The sequence below is a fragment of the Lissotriton vulgaris genome, chromosome 2_1 (assembly GCF_964263255.1).
Source record: "Lissotriton vulgaris chromosome 2_1, aLisVul1.2, whole genome shotgun sequence".
Lineage (NCBI taxonomy): Eukaryota > Metazoa > Chordata > Amphibia > Caudata > Salamandridae > Lissotriton > Lissotriton vulgaris.
Genome location: NC_141687.1, coordinates 1875815366 through 1875834543, shown reverse-complemented (window position 1 = coordinate 1875834543; position 19178 = coordinate 1875815366). Strand labels below are relative to the sequence as shown.

Below are 19178 nucleotides of genomic sequence, written 5' to 3'. Positions count from 1 at the left end.
CGATGTGACGGAGGCAGAGGCGTTGTTCCACGAAGGACAACTGAGAACCTACGAGCAACTGGTTGACTGGTATGATCTCCCGCAAGGACAATTTTTAACCCATAGGCAACGCCTAGATAGTGCCCGTCCGTTCTGGAATTTGCGGGACGGAGAACCCCCTACACACCCGGCACTTCACACGATACTTCGCATGGGAGCTGGCAGACACCTAGTAACATGGCACTACAAAGCCATTAGGGAACTGGCTAATGTCTCCCTAGATAACTTAAGGCAGTCCTGGGAAGACGATGTGGGGTGAGTATTTCATGACACAGAATGGGCGCGTGCTCTAGAATATACAAAAAAAGTGTCCAGGAATGCGCGATTCAAAAACATACAGTGAGATATACTCCATTGGGCATAACTCACACAGGACAAACTGCATCGGTACTATCCGGACACACAATTTTGTTGCGCCCGTTGTCTGACGGTGAAAGCGAACTTCAGACACATGTTCTGGGACCACACCCGGCACTTCACACGATACTTCGCATGGGAGCTGGCAGACACCTAGTAACATGGCACTACAAAGCCATTAGGGAACTGGCTAATGTCTCCCTAGATAACTTAAGGCAGTCCTGGGAAGACGATGTGGGGTGAGTATTTCATGACACAGAATGGGCGCGTGCTCTAGAATATACAAAAAAAGTGTCCAGGAATGCGCGATTCAAAAACATACAGTTTGATATACTCCATTGGGCATAACTCACACAGGACAAACTGCATCGGTACTATCCGGACACACAATTTTGTTGCGCCCGTTGTCTGACGGTGAAAGCGAACTTAAGACACATGTTCTGGGACTGCCCATCCCTGCAACGATATTGGACCAAGATACACCAAACACTCCTCACACTGGTTAACCTGCCACACATTGATACAGGGAGGTCTGCGCCCTGGGAACCTACAAAAAGAAAAAATCTGAAAAACTGCAATGGCAATTTGCATCCCTTGTTCTTATTCTACCGAAATGAGCTATAGCTATGCATTGGAGAGCCCCTGCGGGCCCCCCAGAAACAGCCTGGGTAGGGGCAGTAAACAAGTGGGGAGCGGCAGAGGAAGAAACTCTTCGGGAGGAAGAAGTGAAGGGTACACGCAAACATCCCATCTACCTAAAATGGACACTGCTGCTCATACAATTTAAACAAGAGAAGCAATAGACGATGCACCACGGACATCCCCGCCTCAATCCCGCGGTTCCTCCCAACACCCCAATCCACCTAGTCAGATGCTAGATGAGTAAGATCCTTGACAGGTGGATGTGACAAGACGGGCGTTCAGCCTCACTGGAGATAGCACCCACCACCTCCAACAGATTGCTCCCTTTCCCCCTGGTGCCCTCGTGGCCCTCACCCCCTAGACTGATAGCTGATACACCCTCCACCCACCACAGCCACTCGCCCTCGCCCAGCCTTCGTGCTTTCCCCTTCCTCAGGTTCTTGAAGGAAGTTTCTCCCCACAGTTTCTAGTTCAGTTTCAGTTGGCGGTTTAGATGCCAACATACATATTGAATGTGAATAACAGACTACCTAACAAGGGGCCATACAGGCAAACATGGGGACGTCCCTCATACCTGCCTCTGCCAATATGTAGCCCAAGGGACAAGACACAGTGAGTCACAACATCGTACACTTAGGTCACTTACCTGCACTTCCAAGTGCGAGAATATATCGTCGCATCTGACGGAATGGAACATATATGTTGAAGATGAGCTATACTTGTGGATATTATGTAACCTGTCTATGTGTGTAACAACTGTCATATGATTGATATAATGCCCACATGGGACTCTAATATGTAAAACCCCAATAAAAAGATTTAAACAAAAAAAGTTCAGATATTTCTTTCACTTCAAACACACAGGAACATAGATCTAACCCACTCAAAGGGTTAAACTACAAGAAGCGTCAAGTCCTCAAGATTGCCCGTATCCAGGAGCTATATATGCGCCTTTGGCTGGAATACATGTTTTTATTCAACACTTAGAACCATATTTAAAGTGGATCAACCGACTGGTTTGGCATTATCCAAAAATGCTTGGGCTCTCTACGTGTGTCAAAGCAATATTCCTCTGCCAGGTCAACTCGCGCCTAACTTACCATCACATAGTAGTTTGGATGTCTAGAACATCAAATTGTACAAGTGTCCAGCAGTACATGGGCTTAAAAAGAATGCTATAATATCCACAAATTAATTAACACTAGGCTTCTTTTCAGACCCTTCATTCACAGATTCAGAGACAAAGCTTATCTAGACAGAGCAGCAAAGTGGCACCTGTAACTAAGGCCTTGATTGCGATGTTGGGCGGACTTGCGTCCTCCAGACAATGTTGCGTATTGGGAACCGACGGACCTCAGGTCGGCGGTTCCGACTGCATCATTTGGATGCGACCACACACAGTGGGTTCGGAAACATCCATTTTCCTATGGGAGCTTGTGCAGAGGGCAGATAAAGCCCACAGCATAAGCTCCCATACAAAAATGAAAGTTTCAATACATCCCTGCAATATGTGGAAGGCAATTCACACTGCCTTCAAGAATACAAAAAAAGGTAGTGGTATATAAATGCAAGACACTGTATTGTTCCTAATTAGGACATGCTCTCTTTCAGGGTGAACCGTTAAGAGCACCGCAAAGGTAAAGCTCACAAAGCTTATAGGAAAAGGAGCACAGTCTATTTGAGTAGTTAATTAAAGAAACCTTATTGTTCAAGTCACATTATTCTAAATACCAGTAAATGTATCAGAATAACTACATCAAGAAAAAAACAAATAAAGCATCAGATTGTCTTGTCTAAGCGATATATATGTTCTTTTAATGATCATTTCACATTTATGACACTGAAGACCCAGCCAATGTGTTTCGTCCCACAATATTGGGACTTATTCAGAGCAAAAGTTTTTTTTGTCACACTAGGCACTAGTCCTTATCCTATTGATAAAAAGAGTCCTAAGCATTAGTGTTGCAAATCTATCAGAGTTGTATTAGCAAATCTGTCGGACCGAAGTCGAGACCTCAAAAATTTCTCCAAACCATGTTTGGCTTGCGGGTGGATGTTAAAACAGCGACTGCACAACTACTGAGTTCACACCTTAAAGAGGTCATCTCTATGATTATATTTGTATCTGAGTGCAAAAGTCCCAGCTTATTCAACAGTAACGAGATGTAGAGTTACTCTGATTGACTTACTGTTATTTCGAATAATGTGACTTGAACTATAAGGTTTCTTTGAATAACCTCACGGTGCCTGCAACATACTGCAGGGATGTTTAGGGAGACACCATAGGTGCCCCCCCAGGGCCAAATGCGGAAGGCCAGGGGGGGAATGGGGCTCCCAAAGGGAATTTCCGACAGCCAATCCATGTCAGAAAGGCCGACATGGATTGGCTGTCGGAAACCGACATAATAAACCCGACAGCGGAAACGCCATCCTTAAGGGATTATGAGTCCTGTTCGACTTGCTCCAGGAGCCCGTCAGAACCGTGCCGGATTCCCCAGCCAGTTTAAACTCCAACCGCCATCATCATTATACAGCGGTCGGACTTTAAACCTAAAATGTTGGTCAGAGGCTTTCCGACCAACATTGTAAATAGGCCCTTTATGCTTTACTGACTGTGCTAACAAAATATTAACAAATTAACCAAGGACTTTGCTGTGAAAAATCCAGAAGAAAGTCAATTATTTTAGAATGCTTCATGCTAGCTTTAGTCATTGTGAAGACATATCCACTGAACACACAAATACTCAAACACTCATTCAACGCCTCATCAATCATTCGGCAGATAGCATAAAGCTTGACAATCGCAATATTCGGCAGATTTGTCCCATTATACAAGGAGACATAAACCTTTCTGGCTATATCCCTCCAATACTGGAATTTTTTTCTGGACGAGCTGTACCTCACCCCAGACTTCAATCGCATTAGGAAAGAAATCCTGAAACCTCTATTTGCAGTGTTTTTAACCACAGATTCAAAACTGATGCTACATAAATTCTTAACCATGTTGTTAAAAATACTTATGTTCTCTGTAAATGGTATGTTCCAATGGGTAAGGCCAGCCATAAGTTTTATTTTACAAATATTTCTATTCCTGAATGGTACAAGAAAGAGTATGAAATTAAACCACCCCGTCCCCCAAAACAACTGCTCTGTTACTTACAAGAAGCGCGCTCGCCATTATTCTTCGGGTTTATGTCACCGGTGCTCTGGCGCCCTTTGGTTCCTGTCACCTCCTCCATGCGGGTGATCTCCGATAAGCAAAGTTTGGGATTCACAGCAAAGTACATCTTCCCCTCATCAATCGTCAAGTTGTGGTAATTCCAGTCCCAAAGCTGCTGCAGGTTTTGATTATCCACAGCGTAAAAGGAATAATTGCTACATAATTGGTAAAGATGAGAAAGATCATTGTATTAGTCTACCCTCTGCATTTTCAACAAGCCATACATACTGCACTTCAAGGTAAATTCAGAAAGTACTTTACTGGAGGGACAGAAAGTGAGAGGGGGTATGTTTAGAGTGGGGAGATCTGCATCTAGGTGTGCATCTGTTACGTTGGTGGGGGGGTGTTGTTTGAAGACAAAGCACAGTGCAAATGTTCATAGCTTTTGCCAACAAGGTAAAATGGGCAACATTACTTGAACTTCTGCAAATCAATGCTACTGATGTAAAGGAAACTGAAGTTCACATTCAGTTTTTATGTTCGGCATTTAGCTTCCTGCTCTACATAAACTGTACCAACCCATACTTAGAAGCGAGTATTAAGAATGACAGTTGTTATGGTTACTTTTTCAGTCAACGACCAAGCTTTAGATTTCCTACTACTGCTTCATGGTTATCTGTAATTTCATTAAAGGGGGTTGGAGTGATGTAATTTTGAATATGGCAAAATAATGCGATGCGATGCACACCGAAATAAATTAACCTGCTGGTGATCATATAAGCAAAGACATGGTACACCCAATTAGGTTTTTATTCATTAAGAAATCAAAAGTATAAAATAACCTAAATGATAAAATCATTATAAAAAATCCATTGACAGGCTACCATTATCAACCAATGAGCAACAGCACCACCAACTGGTGCAATCAGAAACTGCGAGTACAGTTGGACACATACTTGGTAGTATATCAGTAGTATGCATGTCCCCTTCCATCTAGCACGTTTGCATCCATACCTTCACCAGTCGTCGTCCTTAAAAACAAGCTCTGTCGATGCCGTCAGACCTGCCATAACTGAAGGTGCATCCTCAGCCACTGATGTGGTAAGGCACTAACTAGGTAATACATGCATATCCATGTTACTCATCCTTGCCCTCAAATATTTTTCGATCCACATGTTAACAAATTCTTGAATTCACTCACCTAACCATCAACAATATATGAAACGCAAACTAAACAAGCATAAACAAAATAAAGTAAAAATCATAGTAAAATGTGTAGATCTCACTGAAGAGCAGCAAATTGTTCTAAAAAAGGAAGAGAAGGAAAGGGGACATAGAAGGAAAAAAGGGACCAATAAATGTATTTCCCACCAGCCCAGGCACTGAACCTCATTCATTTTCAGGGGAAAGTGCAAGATGGGCAAAAATAACATCATTCACATGGCAAAAAAGTCCACTGCAGAAATGGGCCACACTATTGACTCATGCCTAATACAGTGGTTGGAAGAAGTGGAATGTAAACAACACTAACCGAGACACAAGCAGGTTAACCCCAAGACCCACTATGTATGTAAATGTATGTATGTATGTATGTAGTGCTTTGTTTAATGATTTTTACTTACAAGCATCAGTCAAAACCACACCTTACAGAACCCTTTCCCCGCCCAATAGGGTTTCGCAAGTGTTATTACAGGGCAAATCTTCAAACCTAAGAGTTTATCAAAGGAAATAACCAACCCCCAAATCCTTACCTACTACAGTAATCTAAGAGATTCCATTATCAAAATATCTCTCTACAGCCTTTAGCACAGTGTAACTACAATCTACCATCAAAGCCCTATTGACTTAAAATAAAAAATTATGTTCACAATAAATTGGTCAGGCCTATGGCCTTTGCCATAACGTTAAAACATTTCATAATAAAAAGATCGGACTTATGGCATCTGACAAAGGTTCCCAATGAAACAATCATGCCTAAAGCCTTAAACATTGGCTCTTCAACATAACTCAGGCCTACTGAATTCTGCATAAGCTTTCCCACAAGGCAATTCTGATGCATATAATCAAAGAATTATATATACACAAAATGGCAGTTTGAAAAATAATATTCAACTCCTCACAAGAGGGTTATACAAGGATTATCGAAGAGCAAATCTTCTGTGCAGGTTTGGCCAGTTGGGGGTAACCAACACCAAAACCCTTGATTGCTACATTAATCTGCCGCAATAATTGTCTACAGGCTTTAACGTAGTGAAAACACAATTCACTCTTAATGCGTAGTTGCTTTACAAATCTATTTGCACAATAAATAAATCATGCCTGCTGCATTTCTCATTCGTTTTCATAACACACGCTTTGTACCTGTGGCCTCTGAAATAACCTTTTCCAGTGAACCAATCAGTCATATGGGCTTCATTATTGATTTCCTCCAACAATCAGCTCTGGCCTTCTGTGTTCCACATAAGCATTCCCGCAAGGCAATTAGACGCATGCAGTCAAAATTACAAATATGTACAAAATTACAGTTAGCAAAATAAAAAACAACCCTTCGAAATAGGCACAATAAGGATTCTCAAAGAGAAAATCTTATAGCCCAAGGATTGTCACTGTGGTTCCCAACAACAAATCAAGGACCAAAATACTAGTCTGTAAGGTATAACACAGTATAATGGCAACCCCTCCAGTATAAGAATTGGCTTGGTAGTTTGGTTTGCCCTGTTCCCATCATGCACTGGGACAGGAACAGACTAATTTGCATGTAGCCAGGTTCTGAGCTGGGATGGTGCAGTGAGCTAAAAAACGGTGAGGGATCAAGCCCTGATCTCTTGACTGGGTAGGAGTATTCTGCATCATTCAGAAACTCTGTCCATCACCACCCCCTTTTCCAAAATCAACCCCTCCGTTAAAGCCCTTGGCTTTAACATATGCTTTTCAGATTAAATAAATCCAAGATTATTGCCTTTATCATAACTTTTCATTATGGACAGCTCAGATCTATAGCCTTGCCACTAGCTTATCACCATAATCAACTCAGTCCTCCTGTATTGAACATACCCCCCCCCCCGCATAAACATTCTGCAGATGCGAGAACTCCTTTTGAAAGAATGTAGCCCTCTACTACATCCCCTGCTCAAAAGGCGGGGATGTGGTAGAGGGGATTCTTTCAAAAGGCGTCCTTTACAGGCACTGAATGTTTTCTTAACGCGGGTCACTGTAAAGCTGTAAAAGGCTGGTACTGAGGCCAAGGATGGCCATATGAGATACTCAGCATACAGAGTGTCATCACTGTAGTGTAGAGAATGTGAAACTGCCTCTCTGACATGCAAGAAAGAGTTGGACTTGACAGCATCTCCTGAACAAAGGAAGATTCTGTTCCTGACTGGTCCTTGGATTTTGGACATATTTTATCACTTCCCTGCTCAAACACGTTGTTGGTACAAGGATAAGAAATATTGTGGGAGCAAGTACTTTCAATTTCCTGGGGTAACATGCACCAATTTTGCTTGTCCATTGGGGTAAATTCCATGCTCAATGGATGAATTTCATGTTCAATTAATATGGCCCCAAAATAAAGACACATTACTGATAGAAAGAATGGTTGTCAACACACTGTTTGAAAACGTCTATATTCAACTACTTACTCTCTTTTTTAACCGCTTCCATGCTCATGACGGAATGGTTCCATCATAAGTCACGGAATGGTTCCGTCATAAGTCACAGAACGGTTCTGTCATGGCACCCATCATGTGGAAGTGCTAGCGCTCCTCCCATGGCCAGCCTATCTACCCCCCACAATAAGGGATGGCAGAGTAGGAGTTTCCGCTGCCACCCGACCCCCCCCCCGACAATCCTATGATGTCAGCGTGCGTAAGAAATGTGTTACTTACCTGTAACTGCAGTTATCCAGTATTGGTGTCTTTCATAGATTCACATGCCTGGATCATTCCCCGTCGTCGAGACGGGAGTCTCCGGTACATAGAAAAGTAATGTCCTATAGACATACATAGAGAAAAGTAGGCCTAAGGGCCTTACGTTAGCAGACTATCTATGTCCTTTTGTAAAAAGGACCAAACTCCAGAAGGTAGCCAATCAGCTACCACCTCCCTCTAGAACCTTCCTGTCAGGAGCCTCAGTCTCTCAGATTTTCGTACGCACCAAGCTAGGTAGGCATAATACTTGTTAGAGAGAGAAGTGGGTCCTTCCAGGGAAGAAGGGAGGGTTGCATGTTAATCTATGAAAGACCCCAATACTGGAAAATTGCAGTTACAGGTAAGTAACGCATTTCTTATCCAGTATTATGGGTGACTTTCATAGATTCACATGCCTGAATCAGAGTAGTAAGCAGTACATTATGCACATTTCCGATGGAACAGCATACAGTAGTCTGAGATAATACATATCATACGACTAAAAGCCATCAACAAGTAACAAGAAATAAGTAAATAAATGTGCATACCAGCAAAGGATGGCGGGAAGGAGGAAGGCTCACCTCACTGGAATAGATGGCGAAGCACAGCCTGGCCTACTGCTGCATCCTGCATCAGTTCCGTATCTAGGCAGCAGTGCCTGGTGAAGGTATGCGGCGACTTACAGTTCGCTGCCCTGCAAATTTCCAATATTGGCACCCCCGCAAAGAGCGCTGCCGATGTGGACACAGCTCTTGTAGAATGAACTCTTACTTTGGAGTGTAACGGACGTCCTGCTTTGTCGCGGCAAAAGGCAATTGCCGTAGATATCCATCGTGAAATACTTTGCTTGGAAAGCGGCATGCCTTTTCTTGGTCTACTGAAGGCGATGAAAATCTGGTTCGTTTTCCTAAAATTTTGTGTCTTGTCGAGGTAAAATTTAAGACACCTCTTCAGGTCCAGAGAGTGCAGGGACCTTTCAGCTGCAGTGCTGGGATTTGGGAAGAAAGATCGGAGGACTAGAGGTTCATTTAGATGAAAGTCCGACTGGACCTTAGGAATAAATCGAGGGTTAGTTCTTAAAACCACTCTGTCTTCCTTGAACTGCATGAAGGGATTTTGTATCGAAAGAGCCTGTAGTTTGCTGACCCTTCTTGCTGAGGTCAGGGCCAATAGAAGGGCAGTTTTCCAGGAGATGTATTTGACATCTGCTCTGTGAATAGGCTCGAAAGGGTGCTTCATCAACTGGTTGAGAACCACATTAAGATAGTGTAAATAACAAGGACCCCCTGTGAGAGAAATCAATTCGTATTACAGGGAACAACACAGTGTAAAAAAACTTTTTGGCATAATATCAACACAATGGGAAGGAGAAACTGCACAAAGGAACAAAACTCAATAAATGTAAAAAAACAAGTTTCATTTAATAAGTGTGTAAAAATTCATATTAAAAACAATTAGTGAAAAACATAAATACGGCGCAATAATACAAGGAACAAGCTAAATAATATTTATGTAGTACATACAAAATACATCTATTAAAAAAATTCTATTTTGACGGTGGCAATCTATATTGTTCGACGCGCGTTTCGGCGTTGTGAAAAACGCCTTCTTCAGGAGCCACAAGTAAAATCAAGATATGCGATAGCCAGATTATTGCAATCAAAGAAGCCTTGTTTGGGTGAACGCTCATAAGTCCTGATAACCCACCGACTTGATCCCTTACTGCTTATCTTAAAGGCGATTACTAAATCAAAGAATCAGAGAAAGCATGTCTGTATTCTTCGAACCCACAGAAGAGGATATCAGGGGTATGCAGTCAATAATACGTTCACTTCGAAACCGATTCTACGAAGTGTCCTTTAAAATGCAGAAGCAAGAAAGCATTAATACTGCCGATTTCTTATGGTTTTAATGGAGAGCAGCTGGAGCTTGCCGCTCCAGCTGCTCTCCATTAAAACCATATAGACAATATAGATTGCCACCGTCACAATAGAATTTTTTTAATAGATGTATTTTGTATGTACTACATAAATATTATTTAGCTTGTTCCTTGTATTATTGAGCTGTATTTATGTTTTTCACTAATTGTTTTTAATATGAATTTTTACACACTTATTAAATGATACTTGGTTTTTTACATTTATTGAGTTTTGTTCCTTTGTGCAGTTTCTCCTTCCCATTGTGTTGATATTATGCCAAAAAGTTTTTTTACACTGAACCACATTAAGATGCCATGTTGGTGGAACTCTCCGTGGGCGAGGAAAGGATCTGTAAAGCCCCTTAAGGAATTGCTTTATTAACCGGTGTGACCAGAGAGAGGGCCCTTTTGAAGTTCTTGTAAAGCGAGAAATTGCTGCCAAATGTACTCTGATAGAGGCATGCGCAAGTCCCGTCTGTGCCTGGTGTAGCAGATATGGAAGTAACTGCTCCTGAGTAGCCTTAAAGGGATGTAGATCTTTGTCCTTACACCAAATGCAAAAGCGTTTCCATTTTAACGAATATGTCAAGCCCGCCCTGGTGTCAACACGCTTTGCTCCATTGCCAGGTATAAGATTTAAGAAGTTTCCCTGGTTTTACCGTTCCTGCGGTTGCAGAAAACCATCGAAGCAGGAACGGTGCAGCTTACTGGTCAAGTCAGCATTGTGCCGCTCTAGCACAAGGTTAGCGTTCTAGCCTTCTTTCTGTGAGCGGCCATTTCGTGCGCGCTCTGACTGAGCACTGCGCACTTCAACCGTCATTTTGGTGATAGCGGCAGCATTCCGGAGAGGCTCTTCGAGGCTTCTCATTCTGGCTGCCGTTTTCGTTTGGATTCGTCATTTGGAGTTATTCGAGCTGGCAATTTCCTCCTTCCCAGTTGCGAAGCATTCTCAGACTCTGCTTGTCCCGTTATTTCCCCTTCGCCTCGTCAAGTTTGAGGTAAGCCGCTTTGACAGAATTCTTAGCGGACTTCTACCTGTTTTGGTTCCACTGCAGAGAATTCCCAGCGCTATTTTCTGGAACTGCATTTTGTGCTCTGAGAATTAGAGACTGGCAATTAGAGTTGTTTGCTGCGCGACAAGTCCCGTCTGTGATCAAGTCTTCTTAGTCCTTCGTAGCATTCAAGCATAGACTGCAATTGTCCTTTGAACTTTACCCAGCGGTTTCATACATGAACTCAAGAGCCACGAGACATTTGTGAGATAAGGTTTGGGTTAAGGCAAGCAGCGCAGTCTCCAGCATTGCTACATAGACTTGGAATTTCATTAGAAAGCAGCTATCCAGTTTGGAGCATCTATTCTATCTTTTTGAGGACCTTCCTTCACTTATGAACTGCATCAATATGGAGTAGTGTTTAGGGATTATAATATATGCGCATATAGGTTATATCCTTACTCACAGTAAAGAGCGGTCCAAGCTTCCTCTGGATGAAAGTCATACCATCATCTATCTGCTGCTAGATTATTCTACAGAGAGCGGCGTAATCCACACTCATATCAGGTATTCCTTGAACTATGGTGTCACTGAAGAGTAACCAGTACTGTGGAATGTGAACAGTGAATTGTGAATTTCCAAGCCTTGAGGGAACGTATTAATGTTGTGTTACTTTTGCAGGTGTCCCAAGCAACTACGCAGTTCTTAGAAGACACCAGGGTGTGGCAGTCTCTCTTGTTTGTTATCCACTTCCCCTTTCCCTTTCGTTCCTGGGCTCAGAGTATTTCTGGGTGCAGGGGTGATTGGGAGTTGGGAACTTATCTTCTGAAGACCCTCATAGATCGCCCCCACAGACTTCAGGAGTGCAGGTTAGTCCTCTTGACAGATTGAAGTGCCAATAAGACACATTGTGCCTTCTGTCTGGGCGAGAAGGCTGAGGGTTGGGATGTTAAGGCATTGACCTCCGTTCTAGAAGGTATGCAGAAACAGTTGAGTGAAACTCAGGAAGAGATTAGGAAGTCCAATCAGGAGACTAGCTATTTACGTCAAAGATTAGATGAGTTAGCCATTAGTCCAAGCCCAAGTTTTGAAAGATCAAAGTTTCAGAGTTTTGCCCCATCCTCGTCTTCCTCAGAGTTAACTACCCAAGTAGTGCATGCCATGTCACCCACCATTCCTTTGGCCCCTCCCGAAAGATTTCAAGGGGATCCTCATAAGGCCCAAATTTTTCTGACACAGTGCTCACTGCATTTTTTGTGCAAACCCATTTTGTTTAAGGAGGATCAGTCCAAAGTGGCTTTTGTTCTGTCTTATCTGAGTGGAGATGCAGCAGCATGGTCTCTACCCTTGGTATCAGCAGATGACCCGGTACTCTACAAGTTTGAAGATTTTAAGGCAGAATTTCTACGCATTTTCGACAGAAGGACCATTTCGCAGGCCACCGACAATGAGTTGTTGGATTTAAAGCAGGGGAATAAGGAGCTTGTGGCTTATATTGCGCAATTTAACCAACTCATTGTAGAGACCAATTGACCAATGGTGGCCCAAGAGGGCCGCCATTTTTTACAGGGGTCTTAAGGATGAGCTCAAGGATGGATTAGCCCAGATTCCAAAAAGACCAACTGATTTGTCTGAGTTAATTGATTTAGTGTTGCATATCGATCAGCGACAGTCGGAAAGGAGGAGTGAAAGACGCAAGGATTTCCGGTCGGTTCCGCCAAGGTTGGATCGAGCTCGGACAGAAGTCAGTAAGAGTCATGATGGAAGTCAAGCCGAGGAACCTATGCAGATTGGATCAGTGCGGGGTCCTCTCAGCAAGGAAGAACGAGAAAAGCGTCGAGCAGGCAAGCTGTGTATGTATTGTGGTCAACCGGGCCACTTTGTTCGAGAATGTTCTAAGAGGCCAAAGACGTCTACGTTGGTAAAAGATCGGCTCCACCAGTAGACGGAGTTGCACTGGTGGAAGCGACACAAGAGTCAGCTCCAAAATTGCAGTCTTTAGCCAACACCTTACAATGTTCCGCTCCCCATCTCATTTTGTCCAGTAAAATCCAGTTTGGAGAAGCAGTTCACCAAAATATCTCAATTATGATTGATTCGGGAGCAACTGGGAATTTCTGCGATATTCAATTTGCTAAATCTCTGGGTATCCGATTTGAAAAGAAATTAAGGCCAGAGCCAGTTCGAGCAGTGGATGGTACAAACCTGTCTTCTGGGCCCATTGTAGCGGATACTGAGACAATCACTGTGTTTGGTCCTGGGAACCACCGGAGTTTGGTGCGATTCAATTTAATTGACGCTCCACAGTTTCAATTAATTCTCGGTCTGCCTTGGCTTACAGAACATAACCCTAAAATTGATTGGGCCAAGCGCACGTTGGATATGTCATCCGAGTATTACCAAGAACATTGTCAAGCTTCCTTCCCGACGGTACTTCATCAGTCCATGTCATCTAGTTTTGAAGATCAAGTTCAAACCATCTGCTCCTTGGAAATTCCGGAGATCCCAGAAGAGTACCAAGACTTGAAGGAGGTGTTCAATGAACAGGAGGCACAGAGGTTACCTCCTCATCGAGTTTACGACTGTCGCATTGAATTGGAGCCAGGAGCAGGTCTTCCGTGCAGTCGTATTTATGCCCTTTCAGAACCGGAGAATTTGCATCTCAAAGAATACATCGATCAACATCTAGCCAATGGATTCATACGCCCATCCCAGTCTCCAGTGTCGTCCCCTCTCTTTTGTTATCCCTAAGAAGGATGGATCCTTGCGAACCTGCATTGATTATAGAGCGCTCAATTTGGTCACAAAAAAAAAATCGCTATCCTTTGCCTCTCATTTCGGAACTTTTAGACCAGGTCAAGGAAGCACATATTTACATAAAACTAGACCTTAGAGGAGCTTACCATTTGGTCCGAATGGCCGAAGGGGAAGAATGGAAGACCGCGTTTCGCACCAGACTGGGATTATTTGAATACCAGGTGATGCCTTTTGGGCTCTGTAATGCCCCAGCCGCGTTCCAGCACTTTGTAAATGACATTCTTCGTGAGTATCTGGATCGCTTTGCAGTTGTTTACATAGACGACATTTTAATTTGCTCAAACAGTCGAGAAGAGCATGTGGGTCATGTACGAGCCATTCTTGAAAGACTACTTGAGAATCAGCTATATGTAAAGCTAGAAAAATGTGTTTTCCATTCGTCCAAAGTAGAGTTTTTGGGCTTCATTCTGTCTCCCGAAGGGGTGTCTATGGACGATACCAAATTGCAAGCCATAAAAGGTTGGCCAGCGCCTCGATCTGTTAAGGAGATACAAAGTTTCCTTGGGTTTGCAAATTTTTACAGACGATTCATTCATAATTTTTCAAGTAAAGTGAGTCCCATAACTAAATTGTTGCGGAAGAATGAAAAATTTGTGTGGGAACCTGTAACTGAAGAGGCTTTTCAATCGTTGAAAGAGGCATTCACCACAGCACCCATCCTACAGCATCCAGATTTGAATGAACCATTTTTTGTGGAGGCTGATGCTTCGAATTTAGCAATTGGGGGAATCTTATCTCAGCGACATAAGAACACTGGTCAGCTTCATCCGGTTGCCTATCATTCTCGTAAACTCACCCCGGCAGAGATTAACTATTCAATTGCTGATAAGGAGCTATTGGCGGTTAAGGACACCTTCCAGGTTTGGCGGCATTATCTTCTGGGAGCCAGACATTCAATTACTGTTTTCACTGATCACAGGAATCTCCAATTTTTGAAGTCTGCTCGAACTTTAACTCCTCGGCAATTGAGGTGGTCTCTTTTCTTTGCAGACTATGATTTTGTCCTAACATATAAGCCAGGAGCAGCTAATGCAAAAGCGGATGCCTTGTCCCGGTTGGAGTTGGGTAGCGAAGCTGAGCATCAGACGGAGAGTTTTGTTATTCCCAAAGAAAAGATCGTGGCGACTTCAGTGGAAGATGATTTGGGAGACAGAATTCGTGCAGAATTTACCCAAGTGAAGTTTGAAAATTGGGATAAGGAAGGCCCAGATCGAGTAATTAAGGAAGGAAAACCTTATCAGTCTGGAAAAATCTTTGTTCCCAGCGAAGATCTTCGAGTAAGAATCATTCAGCAGTTCCATGACCATATGTTGGCAGGTCACAAGGGAGTTGCAAAGACTTTGGATTTGATTAAGAGAGAATTCATTTGGCCGGGCATGGAAGCTCAGGTAAGACAGTTCATAGCCACTTGTGAGCAATGTGTCAAAGGAAAAGTTATGAGACAACTTCCACAAGGGTTACTTCAACCTATACCAGTGGCCCCTTCTCCCTGGCATACGATCTCCATGGATTTTATTGTTGACCTACCCTCCAGTCAAGGAAGTACAACTATTTGGGTGGTGGTGGATCAGTTTTCTAAAATGAGCCATTTCATTCCTTTAAAGTCCCTTCCGACTGCTCCTCAGTTAGCTGAATTGTTTGTCCAACATGTGGTCAGGTTACATGGTATTCCAAAAGTTGTGATCTCGGATCGTGGCCCGCAATTTGTGTCCCGTTTTTGGAGGTCTTTTCTAAAAGGAATGGGAGTGGACTCTCGACTGTCTACCAGTTTCCACCCAGAAACGGATGGACAAACCGAGCGGGTAAATCAGGATTTAGAGCAATATCTCCGTTTGTACCTTATGGATTGGGAAGGCGATTGGCCATCCTTACTTAGTACGGCGGAGTTTGCTTACAATAATTCTATCCATTCTGCCTCAGGTTTTTCCCCGTTCTTTTTAAATTCTGGGAGGCATCCAAACATGAGAGTGGGTAAGGTCGATGTTGAGGTTCCGGCTGCTCAAGAGGTTCTTTCTAATTTACAACAATCGTATCAGTTGGCCTTTTCTAATCTTTCTAAGGCTAAGGCTAGTTATAAGAGGTCAGCTGATCGTAAAAGAAGGGACAGTCCTCAGTTTAAATCGGGAGATTTGGTTTGGATTTCCACTAAACACATGAGACTGGGAGGGAATAAGAAGTTCCAACCGAGGTTTGTGGGCCCTTTTCCGGTAGACAAGATGATAAACCCTGTCAGTGTAAGAGTCTCTCTTCCCAGTTCTATGAAGATCCATCCAACTTTTCATGTTTCCTTGGTAAAGAAAAGTCCGCCTCACCTACGGCAGGAAGCCCCTCCAGTACCCATTTTAATCCAGTCTTCTGAAGAGTTTGAGGTTAAAAGGATCCTAGATTCCAAGTTGAAGAGGGGTAGATTGTTCTACTTAGTGGACTGGAAAGGTTATGGCCCAGAGGAGAGATTGTGGGAGCCTAGCTGTAACGTTCATGCCCCCAGATTAGTGGCAGCATTTCACAAGACTTTCCCTCTGAAACCTGGAAGGGGGATTTTGGTGGGGGGTACTGTCAAGCCCGCCCTGGTGTCAACACGCTTTGCTCCATTGCCAGGTATAAGATTTAAGAAGTTTCCCTGGTTTTACCGTTCCTGCGGTTGCAGAAAACCATCGAAGCAGGAACGTTGCAGCTTACTGGTCAAGTCAGCATTGTGCCGCTCGTGCACGAGGTTAGCGTTCTAGCCTTCTTTCTGTGAGCGGCCATTTCGTGCGCGCTCTGACTGAGCACTGCGCACTTCAACCGTCATTTTGGTGATAGCGGCAGCATTCCGGAGAGGCTCTTCGAGGCTTCTCATTCTGGCTGCCGTTTTCGTTTGGATTCGTCATTTGGAGTTATTCGAGCTGGCAATTTCCTCCTTCCCAGTTGCGAAGCATTCTCAGACTCTGCTTGTCCCGTTATTTCCCCTTCGCCTCGACAAGTTTGAGGTAAGCCGCTTTGACAGAATTCTTAGCGGACTTCTACCTGTTTTGGTTCCACTGCAGAGAATTCCCAGCGCTATTTTCTGGAACTGCATTTTGTGCTCTGAGAATTAGAGACTGGCAATTAGAGTTGTTTGCTGCGCGACAAGTCCCGTCTGTGATCAAGTCTTCTTAGTCCTTCGTAGCATTCAAGCATAGACTGCAATTGTCCTTTGAACTTTACCCAGCGGTTTCATACATGAACTCAAGAGCCACGAGACATTTGTGAGATAAGGTTTGGGTTAAGGCAAGCAGCGCAGTCTCCAGCATTGCTACATAGACTTGGAATTTCATTAGAAAGCAGCTATCCAGTTTGGAGCATCTATTCTATCTTTTTGAGGACCTTCCTTCACTTATGAACTGCATCAATATGGAGTAGTGTTTAGGGATTATAATATATGCGCATATAGGTTATATCCTTACTCACAGTAAAGAGCGGTCCAAGCTTCCTCTGGATGAAAGTCATACCATCATCTATCTGCTGCTAGATTATTCTACAGAGAGCGGCGCAATCCACACTCATATCAGGTATTCCTTGAACTATGGTGTCACTGAAGAGTAACCAGTACTGTGGAATGTGAACAGTGAATTGTGAATTTCCAAGCCTTGAGGGAACGTATTAATGTGGTGTTACTTTTGCAGGTGTCCCAAGCAACTACGCAGTTCTTAGAAGACACCGGGGTGTGGCAGTCTCTCTTGTTTGTTATCCACTTCCCCTTTCCCTTTCGTTCCTGGGCTCAGAGTATTTCTGGGTGCAGGGGTGATTGGGAGTTGGGAACTTATCTTCTGAAGACCCTCATAGATCACCCCCACAGACTTCAGGAGTGCAGGTTAGTCCTCTTGACAGAATAGGTCTTATTTGTGCTCTCTGCTCTTGCTTTCGCGAGGACATCTTTGCACTCCTGCGGAATGTCTAGTTGGCAGAACTCTCTTTTAATCAGGAGCCAAGCCGATAATCTTAGAGATTTCAGATTCGGGTGCTGTACCTGGCCGTTGGACATCATGAGCAGGGACGGATGTTGGCCCAGACGGATTGGCAGGTGGACTGAGAGGCGATGGGGGTCCGTGAACCAATGCTGCCTCGGCCAGAACGGGGCAATCAGAATCAGGGTGCAGTGTTCTGCCTTCATTTTTCGAAGGACTCTTGGTATCAGGGGAAATGGCAGAAATGCGTACGCAAACATGTTGCTCCATGCGATGGAAAATGCATTTCCGAGGGACCGCAGTTGGGGATGCCAACTTGCGAAGTTGCGGCATTTGGCGTTCTCCCAGGTGGCAAAAAGGTCGATCTGCGGTCTTCCCCATTCCGAAAAGATGTGATCCAGCACTTCTTGTTCTAGCTCCCATTCGTGGGGCAGCGATCTCTGTCTGCTTAGAGCATCTGCTATGATGTTGTCCTTGCCTGGGACATACTCTGCTGACAGCGTGATACTGTGGAGCACAAGCCAGTTCCAGATTTTCTGCGATTCGCGAGATAGTGTGAGCGAACGCGTTCCTCCCTGTTTGTTCAAGTAGAGCATTGTCGTAGTGTTGTCGGTCCTGACAAGCACTGGGGAGTTCTGGATGCGCAGCAGGAAAGCCTGCAGAGATAGAAAAACTGCCCTCAGCTCTAGCAGATTGATATGGAGCTGCTTTTCCTGGTCCGTCCACTTGCCGCTGATCTGCAGCTCTTGAAGGACCGCTCCCCAACCCTCTAGGGAGGCATCCGTAGTTATCACGTGTGGGGCTGCAGGCAGCAGTCCTTGCGAGAGGTTTTTGGACGACCTCCCCCATAGCAAGGCCTTGGATATTTGCTGTGTTATCACAATGCGATCTTCGAAAGAGCCTGTGCTCCGAGTCCATTGCCTGGTCAAAGCTTCCTGCAGAAGGCGCATTCTGAGCCGGCAGTGTGGAATAAGCAGGATACATGAGGACATCATCCCCAGGAGGGACTTGAAAGTACGGACCGGCAAAGTTTTTCTCGAGGCAACTGAGGTGGCCAGAGTGATAAGCTTGTGCTTCCTTTCCTGAGATGGAAATGCTTTTGAACATTCTGTATCTAATGTCGCCCCGAGAAAGGTAAGAACTCGGGAGGGCTGTTAGGTTGACTTCTCGTGATTGAGCGTCAGACCCAGTTGCTGGAAAAGATTGAGACAGGTGCTCGAAGACTTGACTGCGTCTTTCAAAGATGGTGCTTTCACCAGCCAGTCGTCCAGGTATGGGAAGACTTGGTGTCCTTGTTGACGTAGGAAGGCTGCCACTGGGGAGAGGCACTTGATGAAAATTCTGGGTGCCGACTTGAGGCCGAATGGGAGGACACAGAATTGATAGTGCTGACCTGCCACTCCGAATCTGAGGAATTTC

General features: G+C 44.1%; 1 protein-coding gene across 1 annotated transcript in view; it reads right to left on the bottom strand.

Annotated features, from left to right (window-relative positions):
* IGF1R (insulin like growth factor 1 receptor) overlaps positions 1-19178 on the bottom strand; it is a 1159892-nt gene that overhangs the window by 278320 nt on the left and 862394 nt on the right. The window contains exon 7 of the mRNA XM_086958078.1: positions 4199-4413. Coding sequence (XP_086814204.1) covers positions 4199-4413 — 215 coding nt within the window. The remainder of the gene's footprint in view (positions 1-4198; positions 4414-19178) is intronic.